The sequence below is a fragment of the Lissotriton vulgaris genome, chromosome 10, assembly GCF_964263255.1.
Source record: "Lissotriton vulgaris chromosome 10, aLisVul1.2, whole genome shotgun sequence".
Lineage (NCBI taxonomy): Eukaryota > Metazoa > Chordata > Amphibia > Caudata > Salamandridae > Lissotriton > Lissotriton vulgaris.
This window is the reverse complement of record NC_141698.1, coordinates 272,953,380-272,977,220: the sequence shown is the minus strand read 5'-3', so window position 1 is coordinate 272,977,220 and position 23,841 is coordinate 272,953,380. Positions and strand designations below refer to the sequence as shown.

Here is a 23,841-nt window from a genome sequence, read left to right as displayed (position 1 = left end):
TATACAGTGCTTACACAAACCTCTATCATACATACTGAATGTGAGAAACTCTACAAATATGTTCAATCTTAATTTGTCTCATGGTGGGATGTGCAGTGACAGGCTGGGTGTATTGTAGATTCACCTGATGAGCCAGGTTTTTGGCTCCGGCTGTTCTGGGTATGAGCTCTACCTCCCTAACCAGGGCACAACATGGACAAAAAGAACTGTTCTACTGTTATGTGAGCGGCATTTACATTTGCATCCCCTGTGCAAGCTGCTACTCCACACAGAGAGGCACACTGTTGAAGATACACTCACTCCTTATATGTCTGGTATCAGCACACACTTCACAGGGACACATCCAGATGATTCACTGGAACAAGCAGGATTCTAGATCCAGGTCACAAATAGCTACTGGATCTAGAATCTGGCTCGATCCAACTTTATTACAGCACTGCAATAAACAAATATTAAACTCCTCGTCAAGAACGGTGTCTCACCTTAAACACCCTCTCGCGCACTTCATCTGAATACTTTTTTTGAACGAGCAACCAGTAGAAGACCTCCACATTCCCTGGCTCCAAGAGACAGGAGTACAGCTGTTCCTGTGCAGGGCTCCCTTTCAGGAGGCTGTGGATCACCTCAAGCATACCACAGACCTGCAAGGCACAAACACAGCAAAGGAGGAATGAGGGACAATGATTTGACGCCATTACATCATCAACAGTGAGCATCAGTTAACAATGAAAGGAGAGTAAAGCTTCTGCATTCTGCAGGAATCAATCAATAAAACAAACATCAACAATAATGAAGACCATTTATCCAGCACACCTCACAAGGCGAACCATTACTTGCCATATAAGAACAATAGCTATCATTAACCAACTAAAAGTCCTTGGAATTGACCTGGGAAGTGTAACAGGTTGAGTATGTGACAGATACAGCCAATCTCTACTGCAAAAGAGTAAAGAAAGTCAAGAATCCAGCACCCAATAAAAGATCCTAGCACATGATACCATGCTCTGAACATCTGATTGATGTGTACTGTGAATGCAAAGGGAACTCCTTTTTACTTAGCATTTTTCAATGAGGTCCAGATAATATCATAGGGAGTCAAACAAAAGTAGACATTTGGTGATAGAGTATCTCATGTTTTCTACTCTTTTGACAGGAGCAACCAAAATAGGAGATAGCCTAATAAACTAGATTTTCAACATTTGGAATTCTTTCTCTTACAATACAGACAAAGAATTTGAGAAACTCCTAATCTCTTCTCAGCAAAACCTATTTTCTAAGTTTGAGTGATCTCCTAGACCATTCATCATCATCTTTCTTTGCTGCAACTGAATTCATACCATGTCTGGTGGCTCCCAGCTTCTAAACTCTCCCATGAGTACATTCAAGGATATGATCAGGTTTTGCACAGCGAAAGTTGTGGTCATACAAACTTGCCCAGAATTTAGCTGGGTGCGCAGTCTAACTTTTTTGCGGGAGTTGGTTATGTCTGGGGACTCTCTTTTCGGGAAAAAAGCTTGAGAACCATTGCAGTTAGTACACTTACCGTATACATTTCCCATACATTTGCTACAAAGATATAGGTTCCAAGGGTGTACTCATCAAACATTCAACCAATGTATGTCACACCTTGTTAAGCAAGGTTCATTCTCCCCTTAGATGTTGGGGAAATTGCCCCATGAAATTGATTAGATGAAATTGATGGGAAATTGCCCCATGAAATTGATGGGATAGTGGTGGCAAAATCGGGCATTGCGCTGCACCTTTCCCCTACACATGCATGAACAGCCTTAAGTGATACAGGTAGTTCAGAGAATGCACTTTCACATGGCCCATTATTTTGCCATAACATTGTTCTTCACTTCTACATTTCACTTCCTTTCATTTCACCACGCTGTTCCTTTCCGCTGAGATTCCTAGCCATATTTCATGACTGTAAATCTATGAGTGAAATAGCTCATTGGATGGGCCATGGTGGAAAAATTAAAACACATTTCACAACCTCAGGCTGTAACTAGCCTCAGACTGCAGAGGTGTCACTCAGAACACATACACCTTAACAATTCAGACAGTAGATGTGACACTAAACTTACAGACCGCAATAGTAATTATCTCTCAAACATTAATATTATGTATATTTGGAAATGCAACAAACCTATTCCCAAAAATCTGATTATTATTGTACGGATTAAAATATTCAATACAAGATTTTTAACTTTGCAAAATATTCTCAGTCCCCTAAAGCCTAGCTCATTAACATAAACATCTATTTTTTGTTATGAAATAACAGGGTTCTGATTTTTAATAACTAAATGCTTGTAGCCCAAATATAGTTTTGTCAATTAGGTGAAGTAGTTACATGTACTACTCTCACATTTGGATAGATTCTGCCTGGCAAGATCATGTATCAGTACTTAATGCCGGGATGCCCACAGCAGACAAATAATTACTTCCATTTTTCAAGTCCAACAGTATTCCAAAGTGTTCACCATCACTCCATAGATGTTAACAATGCACCAAGAATTACAATGATGCCAGAGAAGAACCAGTACTATACCAAGTGTAGGCATCATCATATCAAAGATGTCCAAAACGTGGCAAAAACTGCCAGCATTATGTAAAGGTCAGTGCTACTCAAGGAGTGGGTACATTTAACACCACCCTTTTTTTCAGAGTTTTACATAGGGCACACTTGACCCGGAGGTATCAGAGCACTTTACATGAGCACCAGTTGCGTTAAAGACAAACACATTCATTTTTTGTTAGGCACAGAGTGATTAAGTGATTTGCCCAGAATCACAGGATGTTGAGCGTCCCTGCAGAGACTTGAATCTGGTTCACCAGCTTCAAGGTTGACCGCTCTTGCTATAAGACCACATCCTCCCTCCACTCCGGCACTTACACCCCTGTATTTAAGACTTTTATATATTTTCCCTCTGATGTGTCCCTCTGTGGCTCCCTTCTGCTCCTTGCCCTGATTGTTAACCTCCACGAAGCTAGAGGGTGCTATAAGCACCCCATACAAGGCCATGTGTACACAGTGCAGGGTATGCAACACAGCCAATCACCATATGACTTACAGCAAGAAAGAGAAGAGAGAGAAAAACACAAAAAGGGCAAAGTGGAAAGGAACGAAAGTTGAAAAGTGATAAAGGGAGAAATCTGGAATGAAAAAGAAACTAAAAGTCAGATAAAGAGTGTCTGGTGGTGGATTACAGAGGCACGCAATAGAATCAAGACTTCACAGCATTGGTAATTGGCACCCCGACCACCAAAGGCACTTGCCACAAACTTATGAACAAAGCTTTGTGCCCTGGAACTTATTCTTTCACAAATTAAGCACTGTTGAGCTACCCCATGTACCACTTGGCAACCTTGAACTACGCCTATGATGGATGTATACTTCAAACAGCTAGAACTGAACTTGCCGAACATGTTCTTATGTGCTGGACACCCCGCAAATGGATATTAAGAGCTGATACCTGGTCCTCGTCGTTCACAGCCGCCAGGTAGCTCACCGCACTGTTCAGCTCATCAGTGGAAAAGTTCTTTGCAAGGAATTCTTTCACCAAACTGAAGAGGGACGTTTGAAGGGTCTTTACATCATCAGCTGTGATTTGGTTTTCCTTGGGCGCCCTAAAAGACCACACAGAGGAAGAATTTTCATTTCTCATAGGACTCTGTCTACATTTACCTTTTAGCACACAAAACTTTCTTTAGATAGCTTTACTATCCACTACACACAGAAACATAACTATATAAATTTTCTTGCGAAGAAAACACTGTCCAGAAGATGGGAGGGAGTTTAGAATGTGCGCATGAGGATGCAACACCAATGTAAAGCACAATGTTGGCTTCAATGGCACCGCATCTGACAATCCGCGACATCACCATTGATGAAGATTTGCTCACATAGGTTCCTTTGCACTGTCTACCACGTGTTTTCTGATCAATGATCCTCCTTTCTCAGTGAGATCTTCAACCTCATGATCTCATATCCCCCTCATCTCTGCAAAGGTGGCAGAGCCTGATGCAAAAATTTACAAAATCCTGATTGAAACATTTGACTGAAATATTTTAGGCTGGAAATATCTTCTTTACCCAATAAATTCAATTCAAATCAATACTTCGGGTTGAGCATTTTCGTTTTAAAACATACACTTGGAAAGTCAACAATATTTTCACACTAGATAAATATGAAGTCTAGTTCTATTCATGGATTATGTGAGGTAAAGTGGTTGTTGCAGATGGGCAGCACTGAAACCTACACTAAACCATACTGTATATTAAAACATAATAAAATAGTATGTTCGAGTGAATAATACTAGAACAGTTTCAATACAGTTCCAATTCCTTCAGAGAGGAAATAAAGTATCTTGGCCACGTCTATACTGTTTCGAAATTATTATTAATTGTAGTGAGAATAGATAAATCACTATTCTAGCTCAATTTTTAGCGCTTTTGGCAATGTGTATGTCCCATATCCTGGATGTACTGTAATTAATATTTTAATGTTACAGCTAGTTATTAATGCTTTGACATTTCTTTATTGATGGACTTAAAGTTATTTTGTTTAGAGAAAAAAATGGCCAGTTGTTTTCAATTAGTTCGGTTCTTACCCAACGACCTGATAATAGTTTTAAGGATAAAGTCCAACAGCACCTGCAGCTTAGAAAAACAATCGCTGCCCTTTTCCCTAAAAACTTCTGACTTTGTATCCCTTGAATTGAAGTCCATTTAGCATGTTCTGTACTCCTGTTCTCGATTCTATCAGCAAGTTTTTTGTTTACATGATACGATCTGGAAATAACAGAAAATGATGGCAAAAGAGACTGCATTTGGGATTTTAGGCCTGCTGCTGTGAGCACACGAGGTTAAAAAAGAAGCACATTTAAAGGTGTTTTAAGTAAGAATTGTGCCTAATTTCTTTTATGGACAAGATCGAACCAGGCAATTTTGAAATTAGATTCAAGTTTATGAAACTGAAATAGATTTTATTTGAACTTGGCATAATGACCTCAGGCATATTCGGCAGAACAACGGCACAGTTCAAAACTATTCAAATTACAGAAGTCAATAATAAGATACAATATCAACATGTTTCTGCCCTTGCTTGAATGATCACTGTGGGTCCTTGGTAGAACTGAATGTCCTCTTATTGTCAGACACACAGTAATTTGGTAATATAATGCAGACAAGTGCAGGCCTGCTTGCAACAATACCAGGAAAAAATCAATCAAGGTGTTTGTTAAGGGCAACTAATCATCCATAAGGGTCTCAAGGCACTGGGGAAGGAGGGGAAGAGTTTGCAGGTTCCAGTCCATCAAGGAGGGGGTCTATCGAAGAGCCAGGTTTTGAGGTTTCTTGAGAAGATGGAGAGTGATGTTGTCTGACTGAGGTGGAGCACTAGTTCATTCCAGGCTCTGTCCACGAGGAAGGAGAAGAAGCGGCCACCCGATCGGGTCTTTCTGGTGCAGGGGACTGCGGCGTAGGAGAGCTGGGCTGAACACATACTAGTTTCCCTGGAGGGATCAAGGGTGCTGCCTAATAGGGAAACGTGGGAAGCACGTCCATGTAGCGAACCTTGCCTCATGGGTACTGTGCTGGTCAATTCTCGATATTTACGGCCAGGCCTTACCCAAGTTTGGGGACACTGACATTCAATTCCAAATAATTTCTACATGGGGTATGACTTGCCCTGATGAAAGCCCAAGATCTACACTGACCATTCAAGTAAGGAAAGAAACACGATGATATACTATAAGCGGGTGTAGTGAAGATAATTTACCCGAACATATCCAGGTAGTCTACATTTTAAATCATACGTAGGATGCAAACAATCAAGAGAAACCGGGTGTTCCTAAGGTATTTTATACAACTGGATCCCATCGGGTGCTATCTGAAAGTGCTCTCTCCAACATGAATGAGCCCATCCTGGTTGATAGGGACCAGGATGAGACCAAATGATGAAGCATGCCACTGACAGAGTGGGCGATGGTCTGAATACAAAAAAAGAACACACATTCTGACTATTGAATATCTACAAGATGAGATATTCGGACACAAACACTGCTGTTGGTCAGGACATGGCACAGTTCTATGTTCTTCCACCGTAGAAGAATTGATCTCAGGACAGAATACCTCAAGCCAGTTTCAGCCGTGCAACTCACCCATAGTGCTTCCTTACGGAGTCCAGGATATACTGCACACCATACTTTTTTCGAATCTTCTGCTTGTGGTCTTTAATGACGGATGAGAGATACTGAATGTGTCCTGCAGAAATAGGCATTAAGAGCACAATAAGCTGAATAATTGGTAAACATAGGTGAAGAATAGAAGAGTTGTGTGAATAAACAAAATAAAGGTTAGACCAATGGATTCATTGTACCACGCATATCAAAAAAATAACGAGTGTTCAAATACCCATGACTTGTGTTATGAAACCTTTTATAATGTTTTTATTTAACCCCTGGTGAATGCAAAACATAGGGAGGAGGGTTCAAATGTGATCTAGTGAGTAACTCTTCTCTGACCAACAGTAGCTCTAAATTTAATCGTAATACAAAAGTGGAGCTATTGTAAAGGCATCTTTTTCTGTCTAGGGAAAACAAATCAAAACATATGAATGTCTGGGGGCAAAAAAGGGAACAATACCTCATACAGTATAGAAGCGGTAAGGCTCAGTGAGAAAAGAGCAGTCTGGAACTCAGCAGATTTTATGGTTATAGCATTTCATGCCTATTGACAAATTAAGTGTTTCTATGTAGATTGAACAAGTGCAACTTCATTAAAATATATTGTGAATCCTTCTCTATAAAAACTACCAGGCCAGTGGGGAGGTCGATTGCACAACGGTTAATAATGCTATGCCTGGTTGTGATACAGGCTTTTTGCGATTTGTCTGCAATGTGTAAGAATGGCGATATTTGCATCTGGAAACCCAGAGTACTCTTAATGTGAGAATATACACACATACACAGCACGTACTTGTTGTAAAGTCATGAATGAACAAATTAATGTTGGGGTTTCTAAAGCACATGGCTACCTTGAGGTCTGTCTCAGAGCTAAATGGAAAGTAAGAATCAGAGATTACAGGATTCTGGGAGTTGGAGTTCCATACTGAATCCAACACAGCGGATGATCACATGAGCGGGGGCGGCGCCAGGAGTAAACTTTATTTGGATTGACAACACTCAATCTGTGCACAACGGACATGAGGAACAGCGGCTAGGGGCGTCTGAGGAAGGATTTTTATCCGAAATGCATTATGCCCGGCTGTAAGGAACTTCAATAAAGAACCCCACCTGTATTTCTCTGCCTGGGACTCCTTCCTTTCATGCAGTTGGAGGGTTTCGTCAATATTCACGTGTCAGCCAGAGACACGCTAAGGATTCCCGCTTCATCAAGAGTTTGCCTGCTTCACTGGTGGTTTGCGCTAGCAATCAACGTTCTTGTCAAGGTATTGACTTCAGGCGAACCCACCTTTAGAGCACAGCTATGCGAGGAACACCGCGGAAAAGCGGACCGTGACTGCACGGTGGCGGTGGTGCACTGTCATCATTCCATGTTCCAGCATAATCAGTGCTCGACAGGTCGAAGCAATGCGGGGACTCGAGGGGTTGTGATGCCTCAACACTCACCTCACCATGCGTGCCCAAACTCCCCAACGCCTGCAGACAAAAAGACTTAACTTTTGTTTCCCCCATCACGCTACACCAGGCACACAGGATTCTGGGAGTTGGAGTTCCATACTGAATCCAACACAGCGGATGATCACATGAGCGGGGGCGGCGCCAGGAGTAAACTTTATTTGGATTGACAACACTCAATCTGTGCACAACGGACATGAGGAACAGCGGCTAGGGGCGTCTGAGGAAGGATTTTTATCCGAAATGCATTATGCCCGGCTGTAAGGAACTTCAATAAAGAACCCCACCTGTATTTCTCTGCCTGGGACTCCTTCCTTTCATGCAGTTGGAGGGTTTCGTCAATATTCATGTGTCAGCCAGAGACACGCTAAGGATTCCCGCTTCATCAAGAGGTTGCCTGCTTCACTGGTGGTTTGCGCTAGCAATCAACGTTCTTGTCAAGGTATTGACTTCAGGCGAACCCACCTTTAGAGCGCTGCTACGCGAGGAACACCGCGGAAAAGCGGACCGTGACTGCACGGTGGCGGTGGTGCACTGTCATCATTCCATGTTCCAGCATAATCAGTGCTCGACAGGTCGAAGCAATGCGGGGACACGAGGGGTTGTGATGCCTCAACACTCACCTCACCATGCGTGCCCAAACTCCCCAACGCCTGCAGACAAAAAGACTTAACTTTTGTTTCCCCCATCACGCAACACCAGGCACACAGGATTCTGGGAGTTGGAGTTCCATACTGAATCCAACACAGCGGATGATCACATGAGCGGGGGCGGCGCCAGGAGTAAACTTTATTTGGATTGACAACACTCAATCTGTGCACAACGGACATGAGGAACAGCAGCTAGGGGCGTCTGAGGAAGGATTTTTATCCGAAATGCATTATGCCCGGCTGTAAGGAACTTCAATAAAGAACCCCACCTGTATTTCTCTGCCTGGGACTCCTTCCTTTCATGCAGTTGGAGGGTTTCGTCAATATTCACGTGTCAGCCAGAGACACGCTAAGGATTCCCGCTTCATCAAGAGGTGGCCTGCTTCACTGGTGGTTTGCGCTAGCAATCAACGTTCTTGTCAAGGTATTGACTTCAGGCGAACCCACCTTTGGAGCGCTGCTACGCGAGGAACACCGCGGAAAAGCGGACCGTGACTGCACGGTGGCGGTGGTGCACTGTCATCATTCCATGTTCCAGCATAATCAGTGCTCGACAGGTCGAAGCAATGCAGGGACTCGAGGGGTTGTGATGCCTCAACACTCACCTCACCATGCGTGCCCAAACTCCCCAACGCCTGCAGACAAAAAGACTTAACTTTTGTTTCCCCCATCACGCTACACCAGGCACACAGGATTCTGGGAGTTGGAGTTCCATACTGAATCCAACACAGCGGATGATCACATGAGCGGGGGCGGCGCCAGGAGTAAACTTTATTTGGATTGACAACACTCAATCTGTGCACAACGGACATGAGGAACAGCGGCTAGGGGCGTCTGAGGAAGGATTTTTATCCGAAATGCATTATGCCCAGCTGTAAGGAACTTCAATAAAGAACCCCACCTGTATTTCTCTGCCTGGGACTCATTCCTTTCATGCAGTTGGAGGGATATATATATATATATATATATATTAGGAATACTGCTTTCGTATTGCGCTGCACCGAGTCTTGCCAGCCAACAATGAAACTCGGACACGGACGAAATGGGCTCTTGCTTTCCTTTATTGCAGAGGTACTGTCAAAGACGTTTCGGCTCAACGGAGCCTTGTTCACATGACAACGTTTTGATAGAAGGACAGCCCTTTTAAAGTGCTAGTGAAGATAAATAATAAGTATCAAGTATCAAGTATCAGCGCTTAGAGGCCCCAGTGGCTATAACGCGCTATACAAATCAAATAAATAAATAAATAAATAAATATCACCTGTGATTGTCTTTAGCATGGAAGATATACTTCTAGCTACTGAATGGTAGCGTTAACATCTGTTAAAATAGGTTGCATAACAGTAAAATACCCATAGTAGATACCAGCGTCACTAAATTCATATGACAGTACAAGCATGTGAAAATAATGGTTGGCAAAGATATATATATATATATATATATATATATATATATATATATATAATTATATATGTTTATACAACAATGCCTGTGACATGAGAGGCACACTGCAGGGCTCTTCCCTCCGGGCTGCAATGTCTCAGCACGCTTCACCACGTTGCAAGGAATAGTATGCCCGACGCGTTTCTGGGGGACTCCCCCCGTCTTCAGGGGCTGCTTCCAGTCGACACTCAGTGTTCGTCACCAGTTTTATGGACACTTTCTATCAGGCAAATCCGTGGACAGACATGTGTCCTGTTTGGCTGGAATTATGGGATTTGTAGTCCATGGTGATGCGAGCACATCGATCGTCTTGGGTAAATTATGCTTGATTTGATACCTTAAGTAGGCTGCTTGTTGTGCTTTAGCGCGCTGCAATTAGATGACGAGTCCTGCGCTCCTTACACAACCAAAGGTTTGGATGCGATGAGCTTCATCCTGCCGCTCACCGTTTTAGAACAGCAGGCGATGGTGCTCTCCCCGCGGCCAGGCAGCCGCGTAGAAATGTTTATACAACAATGCCTGTGACATGAGAGGCACACTGCAGGGCTCTTCCCTCCGGGCTGCAATGTCTCAGCACGCTTCACCACGTTGCAAGGAATAGTCACAGGCATTGTTATATAATTATATATATATAATTATATATATATATATATAATTATATATATGTATATATATATATATGTTCCAAAAGGTGTCCTGTGCTTAAAAGACGCCACTCCGCAAAGATAAGTTCTTCGAACCTTTATTTTCAAACAGGCAGCTTCCTACAGAGTTCTTTAATGACGCCCTGACGCGTTTCGAGGCAGCAGCCTCTTCCTCAAAGGGCAAAGCAGTGAGTGTTCAGCTGCACGTTCCAACTATTAATTCCCTTCTCTGCATGCCGCTCCCACAGGGTACTCTCACAGCATGCTGGGTGTTGTAGTGCTTTGTATGCTGAGCACTCACCTTCGTGTTGCTATTTCCAGTCTTTTGAAACCCCTCCAATGGGGCTCCGTTGGGATAGTTGTCTGTTTGTTTGAAGTAATCCTTGCGCCGCCGATGCCAGCATAATTCAGGCATGAGGACCCATTGTCGATTTAATTAATAATAAATATAAATAAATAAAACAAAAACCATAGAAAGTATGAAAGCATTTTAGACAAGGTTAGGCATGGGGCAGTGCTATAACAGGCCAAAAGGCTACAGGATTTCACTGTCCTCTTGCAGGAGGCACACCTTCTTGAGTTCAGGGTCTAGTGTTTGGCTCGATTCGGGTTCACACAAGCATTCCATTCTGGTTTTGTGAGGCAATCATGCGGCGTGGCCATTGTCATTCATTGCAAGGTCCCCTTTCAGTCCCTCAAGACATGGATCGATACTCAGGGCAGATATGTCTTTGTGGCCGCTACAGTCTATGGAGAGTGCCTGGTCGTTGGTAGTGTCTATGTACCCCCCCCCCCCCCGCTTGGGCAATCGGGCAATCTTTTGTAGACCACATTATAGGCTTCCGGGGAGATTTGCTGAGTCGCATGGCTATTATTGGCAGTGATTGGAACGATGTAATGTTCCCAGAGAGGGACAGATGGCGGGCAGATGGGGATGGTGTGGAAGCACGGAGTCGAGTTTGAGGTCATTGGCAAGGAAGGTAGGGTCAACAGACGAATGGCAGGCCTATCATCCCAAATATGCCGGGTATACTTATTACTCTACAGTTCAACATTCCTTCTCCCAGCTGGACCATCTGCTGGTGCCGGCTGGCCTCATTCATAGAGTATCTGGGCTAGACATTCTGCCTAGAGGGTTGTCGGATCATTCCCAAGTAGCATTGTGGCTTCATGTAGGTCCGCAGTGTACCCCTTTCAGATGGCGACTGTCACCTTGGCACCTGGGGAATCTGTTATAAAAGGCACACATATTCCGCGCCATAGTGGAGTACTTCTCCCTCAACCTCGAGTCTGCTTCCTCCAAAATTGTTTTCTGGGAAGCACTGAAACCCACTCACAGAGGCATGGAAGTCCGTTTTGCGCCACTGAGCGCAAGCGTAGATCTCAGAAGTTGCCTCAACTGGAGGTGCAGATGTTCAATCACCAGGAGCGTGGTCGTGGCGAGGGTGGTGGAGCGGCACGAAGACAGTTGAGCCTGGCTCAACAAAATTATCAGCGGGTGCTCTTGGAGAAAGCCAAATGTGCATAGTGGGCCTCCAAAAGTTGTATATACCAATGGGGGGAAAAATGCAGTAAAATTCTACACAGGCTTGGCCAAGCGTCCCTTGCGATTGCCCCAGTCCCAACTCTGTGCGATGGGAGACAGGGTCTGTTTTGCCCGGCAAAGTGGCTAGATGATTTGTGGTGTACTATGAGACTCTATATGCCGATAAAGAGGTTATGACAGCTGATCAAATTGATGAGTTTATAGATGCCCTGCCCCCTTAATCACTATCTGAAGAGTTTTTTCAAAATTGCTAAAATCACTGGTATCCGCACCACGATATTTCAGAAGTCTTGATTTTATTGTGCAGATGCAGCAGGCCAGCTTCCCACTCTGAACATTGTTCTAGCTCCAGTGCAGTTCACCATCTGCCAATTGTATTGGCTGAAAAAATACCTTGGCCACAGTCAAATAAAGACATACCTAAGGGCACGGTCAATGCTGTGACATTTACAAACAAATGCTGTTAAAGAGGAACACAAAAAAATGTAAAGACGGGTATTTGGTAACTGACAGCAGTTTAAAAGTATGTCTACTATTATGATTTTTAAAAATGACCTGTCTGCATCATGTTCCGCAAATCTTGTTGGATCTCATAAGTTTGTCATAATAAAAATTGGGTTGTGGTTCTAAAATGTTTGGGAAGTATTGTTCTACAGTAAAGCAGAAAGACAGTTACTTCTATGGTTACCATAAAACTCAGCATAACACTAGGATTATGAGATTCGATGAGTGCTAAAAATATTTCATAAAAGAATTAAGAAGGGCGGGACTGATTTACTGACCTTGGTGAATACGGATTTGCATTTCATGGGTGGCCTCCGAGGTTTGTGAGAACAGGAACATACACAAAATAGCGAGGCAGGAGAGGACGGGCGTTGTTTATTGCTGGAAGGAGAACTCCTCAGGTGTGAGCCCACAAAGCTCCAGGCTACCTCGTCTGTTCCACCGCTCACACATAAATGCAATGCAGACTATGACATCATAATCAGCTACTTGCCAATCAGATGGGTGAGTTGCAGCACGTCACCGCTGACGATGGCTGCCATATTTCCACCAGCAGGACTGAAAGGGATGTCCGGTGACCAGACATCCAGAGGTTCCCATTTCCCAGACAATCCCGGGTTTTCGTGGCCTGTCCCAGTGTCCCAACAGTTTTAATAAAAACTGGAAAATGTCTTGGTTTTGGGTAAAGGGGAGGGTAAACGTGCACATTACATTTCAAACATGGTGCAGGCTCGTCTTCCCTCTGGCCCTCTCTTTTTAAATCACAGAGGGGACAAAAAGTTACTTATTTTATATTTTGTAAAGTCCCCCTTACTGGGCTGTAGGTTCTTACTGAAGTGGGACAGCAGCATGTAAAGAGGGGCTAAAAGCAACGAGAAGGCCCTCCTCGGGTGGCACCCAAACTCGTGAGCTTGCCCCTCAACTTTACCACAAGTGAGAGAGGGGGTATTGAATGCAAACTCTGGACTATTGATGTTTAAATTGTGAAATGCTGGCGTATATTTAATGCTGAGTCACGTTTCAAAAAAAGTCCCTGTAAGTTTTATGTTCCGTCCCCTATCGTAGCAAAGGCAAATCGATGTTTATTCCACGTTCTACCCCCTAGGGGCATGTATACTCTTATCAAGTCTTGGTTTTATCTTTTGAGCTCTGTTTTACTTTCCTAAATGCAGAACTGCATGTCCTAGAATGCAAACAGAATGACTGAGCCACTCGAGTCAGCTTGATGTCACTGTAATGTCTTCCCTTAGCGCGGTGCAAGGGTGACGCAAAACCTAAGTGAGATGTATCAAGCCACCCAAGGTTCTGCATGGCTTGATAAATCTGGAGTAAGGCAAGGCTTGGGGAAACATCCTTTACCACACAACTTTTACCATGCAGTGCTTTTACAACGCAGGTTTTACAACGAAAACCATTACAACGCATTGCACTGGTGGGCGCTCTAGGATAAGTAATAGTTTAATTTACTATCAAACACCTTCCCTACTATCCACGGGGACTGGACTTGGAATAGTAAATTAAACTGTTCACTATCCAGCACCCCCCAAAGCAATGCGTTGTAATGGCTTGCGCTGTAAAACTTGCGTTGTAACAGCATGCGTGGTAAAAGCATGCGTTGTAACAACGTACATCCCAAGGCTTGTGTTACTCTGCCTCGAAGAGGCATTCCATGGCTGGAACGAGGGTGCTCCCACACACCCACCAATGGATTCTGGCACATTCCCCGATTTACTATTAGTGATACCCTTGGAAATGGTTAAAAATGCTAAGCTTCTCCAGGTGAGGCAGAAGCATAACGAGGAGAAATATCTTTCATTTTTCTCGTTTTTTCCTCTTTCTAATTGTGCTACATTCTGAAACACACGTGGAAAGAAAAAAATCCTCTCAGGATTGTTTTGCTTCAGGAAGGTGTCCCTTTGTGCTCAAAAACTATCCTGCCTACAACGCAGGCACCCTTGCAGCATAGACGCAATGGTGTCTGCTTTGGCACTAGGCAGCCAAAACTGCGCCTGCGCTATGTGAAAGATTGTTAAATATTCCCCCAAGTGTCCCAGTTTGCTAATCAATGAAAATGATAAATACTGCCAACGTTTGGATGGAAGATGTTTAAATCCATTTCTTCCTCGTAACTGTAAATTAACAATTTCAGAAAATGATTCTGGGGATATCTGGGGCACGCGTGAGGCGTTCAGACTGTAGAAGAGATTTTTTTAAATTTAGCCTTCAGCTCATATGCTTACAATAGACGTGCACATACAGTGTGTGAGGAAGCTTACAGCTAAAATTTATTTGTTTCCATGGGCAGGGAAGGCCGAGATATGCGACACACTGTGACTAACGGTCAGCGCAGCAGGACTGGAGATGGAATACCAATGACGGCTACCAGATTAACTCCTATGGTATCACGCTATGCGGTCAGTAACCGGTGGACTATCAACTTTTGCTGTCGTGAAGAAATAGAATGCAAGAGACAGATGAACATTGTGTTATGTATGCTGTATATATCTGTCCTAATCTGTGCTATTGGTATTGTTTTGCAATAAACAAAAAACGCCTATTATTTTCTCAGTACTGTTAGGAATTTTTTTTTATCAACCAATGTATTAATCAGCCCCCTAATAATGAATGTACGTCTCTTGAATCGTTCAGAACATAACTCTTGATCGGCCGAAGCTTTGTCGGAAGGCACACACACTGGAGACATGAACATATTTTACACCTCAAAAGCAAACTAATGAATATATGGAAGACCTTCAAGAAGTTGACTCAAAGACAGGGGCCTAGCTCACCTAGCCTCACAGCGAAGTCGCTGTTGCTCCAGATGCGGAAGTCGAAGAGCAAGTGTTGGTACATGAGGTGCAACAAAAGGGCATTGCCCTCGGAGGAGACCTGGTCCATCAGCATCTGCGAAGCCATCAACACGTTCATGTCCACCATGACACTAGAAACCTAGAGAAGCAAAGGAGAGATGCGATGAGCAAAGCTAGATCAATGGTGGATCTAGGCACATTGTCATGTATCTTGCACCTACTCGATGAACTATGGGGGGCTTCTTCAGCTCTTTACAAATGCAGAGGTGGTATTCAAATATCACATATAGGTAAAGACGGGGAAGATTTGCAAAATGATGGACATTTGCAACAGCCACCATCTCAAAACTGAAAACATCGTCCCAAATTATGGTTCAAACATATCACAACCCCATCTTTTGTAAAAGCCCTGCAGTGTTTTATTTAATAATTCAAGTAATTTTAAATTTCCCATTCCTATAGTAATATTAATGTTATCTGGTTGCTACTTTAACAGTTTGACAATCACAACCTCCAAAAACCACCTTAAGACTTTTGAAAACTTTCACCGTGGCATGAAAAACTAAATTTGCAAACTGATGGAAGGTATTTTGCAATGACATTAAATTGCAGATAAATCGAGGAAAACTCCAGAGCAATTAATCAAAGTTCCATAGATGAAATTGAATCTTTGCACCCTTGAGACATTACTTTACAGATGCCCGGCTATTCCTACCTATGTGCCTCTCACTCTGGCAAATCCTTAGGCCACGTACTGCTAGATTCTTACTTTTTGCAGCAAAGCGCCGATGATGGCTGGACCATGGCACTGCAGCATGCTCTCCTGGTTTACCGTGTGGTGCTGGATAAAATTCTTCACCATCAGCAGAAAAGCCGCCACACCATTCCTTTCCACCCTTCCTTCTAGAGATGAATGAACATAAAGGTACACAAGTCATCAATGAAACCGTGTGAGGCAAGTTTTTTCGAAAGTGGATATGATAAATCTGCGAGAGCAAGAATTCCAACCATAGATCCTGAAGAAAACCTGATAGGATCAAAAATCTGGTGCAAATATAGTGACAAGTGGGCGAAGAACGAAACCAAAGACAGGGAATACAAGTGTGTCATTTCTTTCCGTTGGGACCAACTCCTTATATATGAATCAGACCGGACTGACAGAAAAGGCTTTATGGAATATTTCTCCTCACACCAGCAGTTGGGAAGAGACGTCGTTTATCCAACCAACCCCTCCAGGTCCCTTCACAGCAATACCGTTTATGTCACCAACATTCTAAGGTAAGTGCCCGGACATTCAAAAGACAAAGGAAATGTAGGGGGAAAGGAGAACAATGGGGAGGGAGAGGATAAGGGTAATACCAAGTGGAGAAAACAAGGAAGGTACTTACAGTGATACTGGTGTTCAAATAATACAAATAAGTGTAATATATTACAGCACTCTACTTAATCTTAGATTGAGAAACTTGAATAACATCCTTTAGATAGACCACCAACTTCAGGAGCGTTGGTTACAAGTCATGTTCACGCCCCTTTTCATAAAGTCATGGCATTCTTTAGGTAAACAAAGAACCCTATCCTGGACATCCTTATATTCACATTGTATTCCAAATTGTCCACCACTCCCCCTAAAACCTGACACCTGTGGCAGCTTGCGCAACAGCCTTCTGTGTGACGGTAAGTTCAGACCCAACTCATATATTTGTAGGGTGCAGACACTCAACCACACGCTTAGCGCAATGTCCAGGAGCATGGTGTGCGAGGAGAACTCGCTCTCTTGCCGTAACTACTTGTCACTACTCTCACGGTCATTTCAATGGCACACTGGTCGGAGTAGTCAAGGAGAATGTGATGGCAATTCCACTGCACCTGTCACTTTGATAAATTAATATCACTGGCCCCCGTAGGAAAAAAATATAAGTTGCCACCCATCTGTACGCCGATTGATTTCGCAACATGAACTGTAAGGGTTCAGCCTGTCACAGGCTTAGATTAATTAGGATTCAAATGTATGCAAAGAAGGTGTCCTTTGCAAATCATCTGCACACGGTCAGTTTCCATAAACAACAATCAGTGCTCCTGTCTTTACCTGATGATTTTCCCAGTGGGAGGAGCATTCCCTGGGCATTCCTCGAAGATGTTAATTCCGGGCCAACAAGGTCATGTGTTTCTTGATTTTCTTCGGTTTCTTTCGTCTTAGAAGCCATCTGGTCAAGAAGTGGGAGCAGCACCCCCATGCCGCCGACGCAGTTCACAACATCCTAGAAGTCGGAATTGGGAAATCAGATGAGGGATGGGATTCAATACTACACCAAACATCTTTACAAATATTACTATGAATCCAAAGGCAAAAAGAACATGGCCAATGCTTTTGCTCCTGCTGATGAGTCCCTCAAATACCCAAAACAGAGGTAGCCAAGGAAATGAAGAAATATGCTACAGGCGAAATATGTCTAAAACAATATACTTACATTGGGTAGTTTAGAATATGTAACCAAGAAATGGAACACATTTGTTAAAAACAGAAACAAGTTAACTGCAGTAAGTTTATTTTTTCGGTCCCAACAGAAAATATTTACTACATATTGACTCCGCAGAAACCATTCAAAGTTACTGATGCGATATAAAGTCAATTCTAGCAGCTGGGGGTGTTCATATTTGCTTTGAGGCTTATTGACAGTTACTGCTGTACAGTAATCGGACGAGGTTGCAGTTGTTGGGATTAAGACCATGCTGGTGTTGGTGATGCATGCATTATTTATGTGCTCTAAGTACGATCTGTTCATCTGCTCTGCAAGTCAGATACCAAGCCACATCATTCATTGGCAATTAGTTTACAATACATTTATTTTTACATTTCTCTAAATGAGTACTGTTTCAACTGCATTGTAATCACAATGATTTTCTCATTCGGCCTGTCGCCAAATGTCAACTGCTTTACAGGATATCCCCTTTTCCTGTCAAACTATTCTCCCTGGTCACTTCTTTATTGCCACAAGTTATTTTGTGGCCTTCTTGACTCTTTATCTCCTTCAGGTATTACATTGTCCTTACAATGTATCATGTCATACCCAGTTAATCTGCCCTTCCTCAAACTACCTAAGAACCCAGTCTGGCTCAATGCATTCAATCTCAACTCCTTTAAACACCAGCATGGACCACGTTCTATACACATCAGAAATGTACCCCATTCTGCATGCCACTGGAATTCTTGGGGCTCATAAAATTACTTATCACAATAGTAGTCACTAACAGATAACCTAACCTCTGACTGACATTCACTCCACCAGCTATTCACAAATGGCGGCCCCTATGGTGCAATGATTGTCCAGGAGAAAAGAGCTCTCTTTTTTGGTTTAAAACTCTAGCATTCAATCTAAGAGTAACTGTAGTCGCCCCTGTGGCATTGTCCACCCGGTGGTGGGCACAGTGATGTAATTGAAAAAATGGTGCCCCTCTTGCAGACTAGCCTCTTCAGATCACATTAATAAATGTTTTTTGGCTGGTTGTGGGCACTTAGAGGGGTTTTGATTGATTCCCCTGCCTGCACATTGCACCCCTGTACAGGTACATCATTGTTCATGCAGATCACAGAGCGAGTGCCACAGCTTTGACAGGCATGAAAGAGTAAAAGTGGAAACTATGCTGCAGCATGCTTGTATCTGCTCATGCCTCCTGCCTCCTGCCTCGAGGTGGCTGGTGATCTGTGATAAAAAAAAATAAATATAGGGAGGGCAGAAGAGGATTAAGTTGGCTAGAGATGGAGTGTGAGTTTTTATGAGAGTGAATATGCATTTGGGAGAGAGTGCGGGGGGGAGTGCGGAGAGAGTGAGTGCATATGTGTCTATACGTGAGCCACAGAGAGCACGAGATGGGTGATCCAGGAAACCCTGGACCTTCAGTTCTCATCAGCAGCTGCATGAGCAGTTTTTCGTCTCACGACAGTGTCCCAGAGTGCACTGTGCTGCCCACACAAGAGTAGTGTGTCCCAATACAGCAACTTCACACTAATGCAGCACTTTATGAGAAATTATTATCGTACTATTACGAATGATGTCCTGTCCAGCAAGAACTCTTTCTTGGACTTCCATATACTCATGAACCATCATGAAATGCGAAGTTAGTTACAAGATTCCAGCAAACCTTTTATATGAGGCCAGCACAATTACATTTCTGCACGTGGCTTTCTCCAAAAGTAGCTGAAAGAAGGGTTTACACTACCCTGCCTCCGAAAATTCAATTCGAATAAACCCATCACTTACATCCTGGATAAATACAACAAATGGTCCAGATTTCCTTTCAAGTCTTCATCTTGGTTTTAACGATGCTACCAACATAAAATGTACACCAAGAGCGGAGCAGTATGCTTTTCAAGCTGACATTCTCTCCAGAAGACCAACACGTTTCTGTATTAATATCGTCAGCATGACACGTCTCACAAATGATTTAAATTTCATTTACATTTTAAAACCACGAATTTAATTATGGATCTAGGGGAAACATAGGATATATGCATGAGAACAGAAAAAACAGCTCAGTGTGTCACTTTCACCAATATACATGTTTTTGCTTCTCCTGGTGGGTTTCTTATGGAATGCAATTCACTTCAGTAAGTAAATTCTCAGTTCATCTCTCTGCTTCACTTCAATATTTGCTTTGCACATTGGCAATATTTAAAATTTTCATATTCATAAATGAGCTATGAACAATCCACATCACAGTATTTTACTGAGCAGTGTATACTGTCTAAATATTTAAATACAAATCTGACTGAGTGACAAAGCAGGGTTTTCACTATATTTCTGGCAACAACTAAAACGTAATAATTGACACTTTTGCTTTCAATTTAAAAACTACATTTTAGACTCCAAACATCTGAAGATCAATACATGAATAATTTTCTTCCTGGCAAAACAGTACATGACTCGTGTCCACGTTTCCTTTACTCAAAATAATTTCAGTGGGTTCAGCAAGACCAACATACCAGTTACATATAGTCTTATAGTTTCTACATCACATCTTCTAATATAGGTTTTGAAATATTACAAAAGTACCCTTACTCATTTCATTCTTCACGACTTTCATATCTGAGCAGTTTCACCTCTTAAATTACAAAGAAAATTTGAATTGTCTATACAGTCCCCAAATTTATATTTGCTAGTCACTAAAATTGCACGAGAACACACACAAACTTTAGGTTTTTGCTAAATCTGTCTAAATGTCACCAGCATTACAGTGGCATCATACAGACATTTTAAGCTGATTTGTACATTGTACAATAATGATTGTGTGTGTGTCCATACATATACACACACGCATTATAATTATAAGAAATTTAGCTACCCTATTGCGCAGTAAATAAGGAATTCATTTTGCACAGATTAATTGTTGTGTTTTAATATTTGTCGGATACTTCTTATATTATCTCGTGGGCTACGAAAAATATTAGTTCATCCAAGAGAACTCAAAAGAACAAAATCCATAAGATATTACCTATATCTCATGGTGTTCAAGTAATGTTTTGTACATGTTTTTTTCTGCACAGAATACACCAAGAAAAACAGGCTTCTGAGGGGATACAAATTTAGTAGAATGCAAATTTGACAAGAAACCTGCATTGCAGAGTTCTCCTCTGTGCACGCCCTATCTTGGTAACTTCAGTCTTTTAAGAGGGAAGCCGTACAAGCTTTATGCAAGCACAAATCAAAGTGGATGTAAGGGATACAAAAGTGGGCCCAACATAATCCCTAACCACAGCCCCAACACGTACATTTATTTGCTTTCTCTCGTTTTAATGTTATTGTTACATTTAAATAAATATTTCTGCATAAATTAATAATGGTGGAGACATGTTTCTCCATGCCCAAAATATTAGCATATCTAGGAGACAAGGCACTGTAAATCGGGTTATCTGAGCAGAACTTAAACCTCAAACTCAGTGGTTCTAAAGTGGAGAATTTAGCAGCTAAGTGTTCAACAGTCAACAATGAAGGCACTGGGTAACATTCACTCGTTTCACAAATTAATTGCAAAACAAAAACAATTTTGTGTACACAGCAAAAGAACCCTACAGAGAGCCTTACCTTGATGTCCCAATTCACAACTTTGTGACCGGTCAGTCGTCCATCATACAAATGATTTGGAGACAGGTCCAGACAGATGTTATTTTTGCAGGCCTGCACAACAGCAAAAAAAATTGAAAAAACCTGGATTTGTGTGTTGTGTTTGTTCTATTGATAATATAACTCTAACAGGCAGGGACAGCTTTAAAACTGGTGGTGCCCTATGCAAAATTGTTTGTTGGCGCCCCCCCCCAATGACCACCTCCACCTAGTCTCCATAACCACTGTCTCTCAGATTCATTTATTTGCATAGCGCCACTCATAACAGTGTAGGGTGTCAGAGCACTTTACATCACACACACACACTGCACAGAGACAATCATATGTGTGTAAATCAGTGTATAGGAAATGTTACATCAGACAGGACTACAAGGTGTAGTGTATGAGTGACATGCCATCGATACTGGTAGGTAATATAGTTTAAGAGTCCTTATTCTGGAAAAGCACAAATTCAGAATTTAAAACATAACATCATTATTAGGAGTTCTCTTTAATAATAATAATTATTTTCTTCCCAAATGAACCCTTTTGGCAAGGTTAGGATAATCAAAGACTGGGCCAAAAAAACATTTAGCTCTAACATATATTTTGCAGTTTGCATGCAGCTCTTTGATGATAGTTAATAGCTCAAGGTTCTATATTAGGATTTTGACTTATAAATTACAGAAGCAGTAACCCACTGATCTATTTACATTATATACACTTGGTAATCTGCATGGTATACGTTCTTAGCAGCAGGCATTTTAACCTTCTGCACTACCTGGTCTCTTTCCAGGAAGGCGATGAATCACCTTATCTTGACATTTAATTAATGGCTGAAAATTGCTTGAGGCAAGTAACGCAGCAGCAGGTGCTTTTAAACTGATAATATACTTGCAAAACTGACGCCCCTTCAGCAACCGGTGCGTTGGCATCGATACACCACCCCAGAGCCGGCCCTGCTAACAGGCCACTGTCAGCCAGCTTCCAACTATGTGGCTACAAAGAAGTAAGGACACCACATAATCACCAGCACCAAGGTCACTAATAGTTTGAACATGACCAAGAAATACATGGTCAAGTGAATTGAACTCCATTCGCCATAGAGATTCCTCTTTTTCCGTGGCCAATACTGCACTGACTCCAGGCAGACTGATGCAGAAAAGTTTTTTTAAACTTAATACAGAGTGGAAACTTAGTGGCGAGAGGGTTCTCATAACATACAATCTTTAGACATAGATTCCAGATTTTCAATAATACATAGTATGGATGCAGACACCAAGACACTCGGGCCTGAATACGATATTGTTCGGACTTCAGTTTGCCCGACACAGTCTCGATCCTGGGACAGACCAACGTCTGTGGGAGCTCAAGTTATGACCTGAACACAGGCTCCCAGTACGAAATGGGAGGTGTTGCTCATCCCGGAACCTATGACAGGCATCTCAAGGTGCCTGCCACAAGGTGCAGGCATCAACAGGGCCCCCCAACTGTAGGCAGCAGGCACAAGGGGGCCCTGCTGGGGGCCCAAAACACGCTTTCTGACATGGTTTGCATGTAAGACAGGCCAGCATGGAAATCATTTCAGAAACTGTGCATCATAATCTCAAGGGCGGAAAGGCCCACCCTTTGAGATTACTGGTCGGCTTCTGACTGGCTGACAGGTTCCCGGAGCCCGTCGGACGCCAGCTGGAATGACCGGCCGGTTTACTTTCCAACTGCCTAGATGGTAATTAGGTGGGCAGAAAGTAAATTGAGGGGCTGATTACGATGTCGCCCTGAAGGCTTCAACCACATCGTAATCGGCCGCTCAGTGTTGTGTATGCAAAGCAGGCAGAATATGATAATCAGCTTCTAAATGGGAGCCAAAAAACATACTGAGCATCCGCTGAATGTGAAAATAACAAAAAAATAAATGGTCTTTTTATGCATCCCTTCTAGATAGAAATCAAACTCTGCATAGTTGCCCGGTAAAGCACAGTAGTAATCAATAGCAAGCACCCAGGGTGACAATACTATTGGGCATCATAGCCGATAGCAGTGAATGAATGGCCATTCAAACCACATCCGGAACATTTGGTGAGGTTAGCCAGGCTTGAAATAAATTAGAATGACATGCTTGTAAATGTACTGGCTAATCACTTGATAAAGGTGCAGTTCTATAGTTCTTCCGATCAGCTAGGCTTTATGCTAAAGAGATGCATCAGACAGAACTGTAGAAGAATATACAGTTAAATGGAATACCAATGTACGGTGACAGAACCAACAGGAGTCCTCCTGATCGATGTCGCTAAGGTGTACAACTCTATTAAATGGCAGCATATGTTTACAGTTCTAGAGAAGATCGGATTTTGGCCATACTTCTTATCTTGGTTCCGATTGCTTTGTACGGACCCCTTGGCTAGGGTAAGGGTTAGTGGGTTGTTGTCAGAGACCTTTAATATTTGCAGAGGCATGAGACAAAGATGTCCTCTTTGCCCACTGCTGTAAATGTCTGGTG

General features: G+C 42.6%; 1 protein-coding gene across 7 annotated transcripts in view; it reads right to left on the bottom strand.

Annotated features, from left to right (window-relative positions):
• The window catches only part of NBEAL2 (neurobeachin like 2), a 750,879-nt gene that overhangs the window by 225,648 nt on the left and 501,390 nt on the right, over window positions 1–23,841 (bottom strand). For all 7 annotated transcript variants that reach the window (XM_086940998.1, XM_086940997.1, XM_086941000.1 and 4 more), the window contains 7 exons: window positions 21,324–21,416; window positions 17,330–17,501; window positions 16,013–16,146; window positions 15,223–15,382; window positions 6,168–6,270; window positions 3,480–3,633; window positions 483–641 (listed from right to left, as the gene is read on the bottom strand). In XM_086940998.1, the coding sequence (XP_086797124.1) occupies window positions 483–641; window positions 3,480–3,633; window positions 6,168–6,270; window positions 15,223–15,382; window positions 16,013–16,146; window positions 17,330–17,501; window positions 21,324–21,416 (975 nt within the window). The remainder of the gene's footprint in view (window positions 1–482; window positions 642–3,479; window positions 3,634–6,167; window positions 6,271–15,222; window positions 15,383–16,012; window positions 16,147–17,329; window positions 17,502–21,323; window positions 21,417–23,841) is intronic.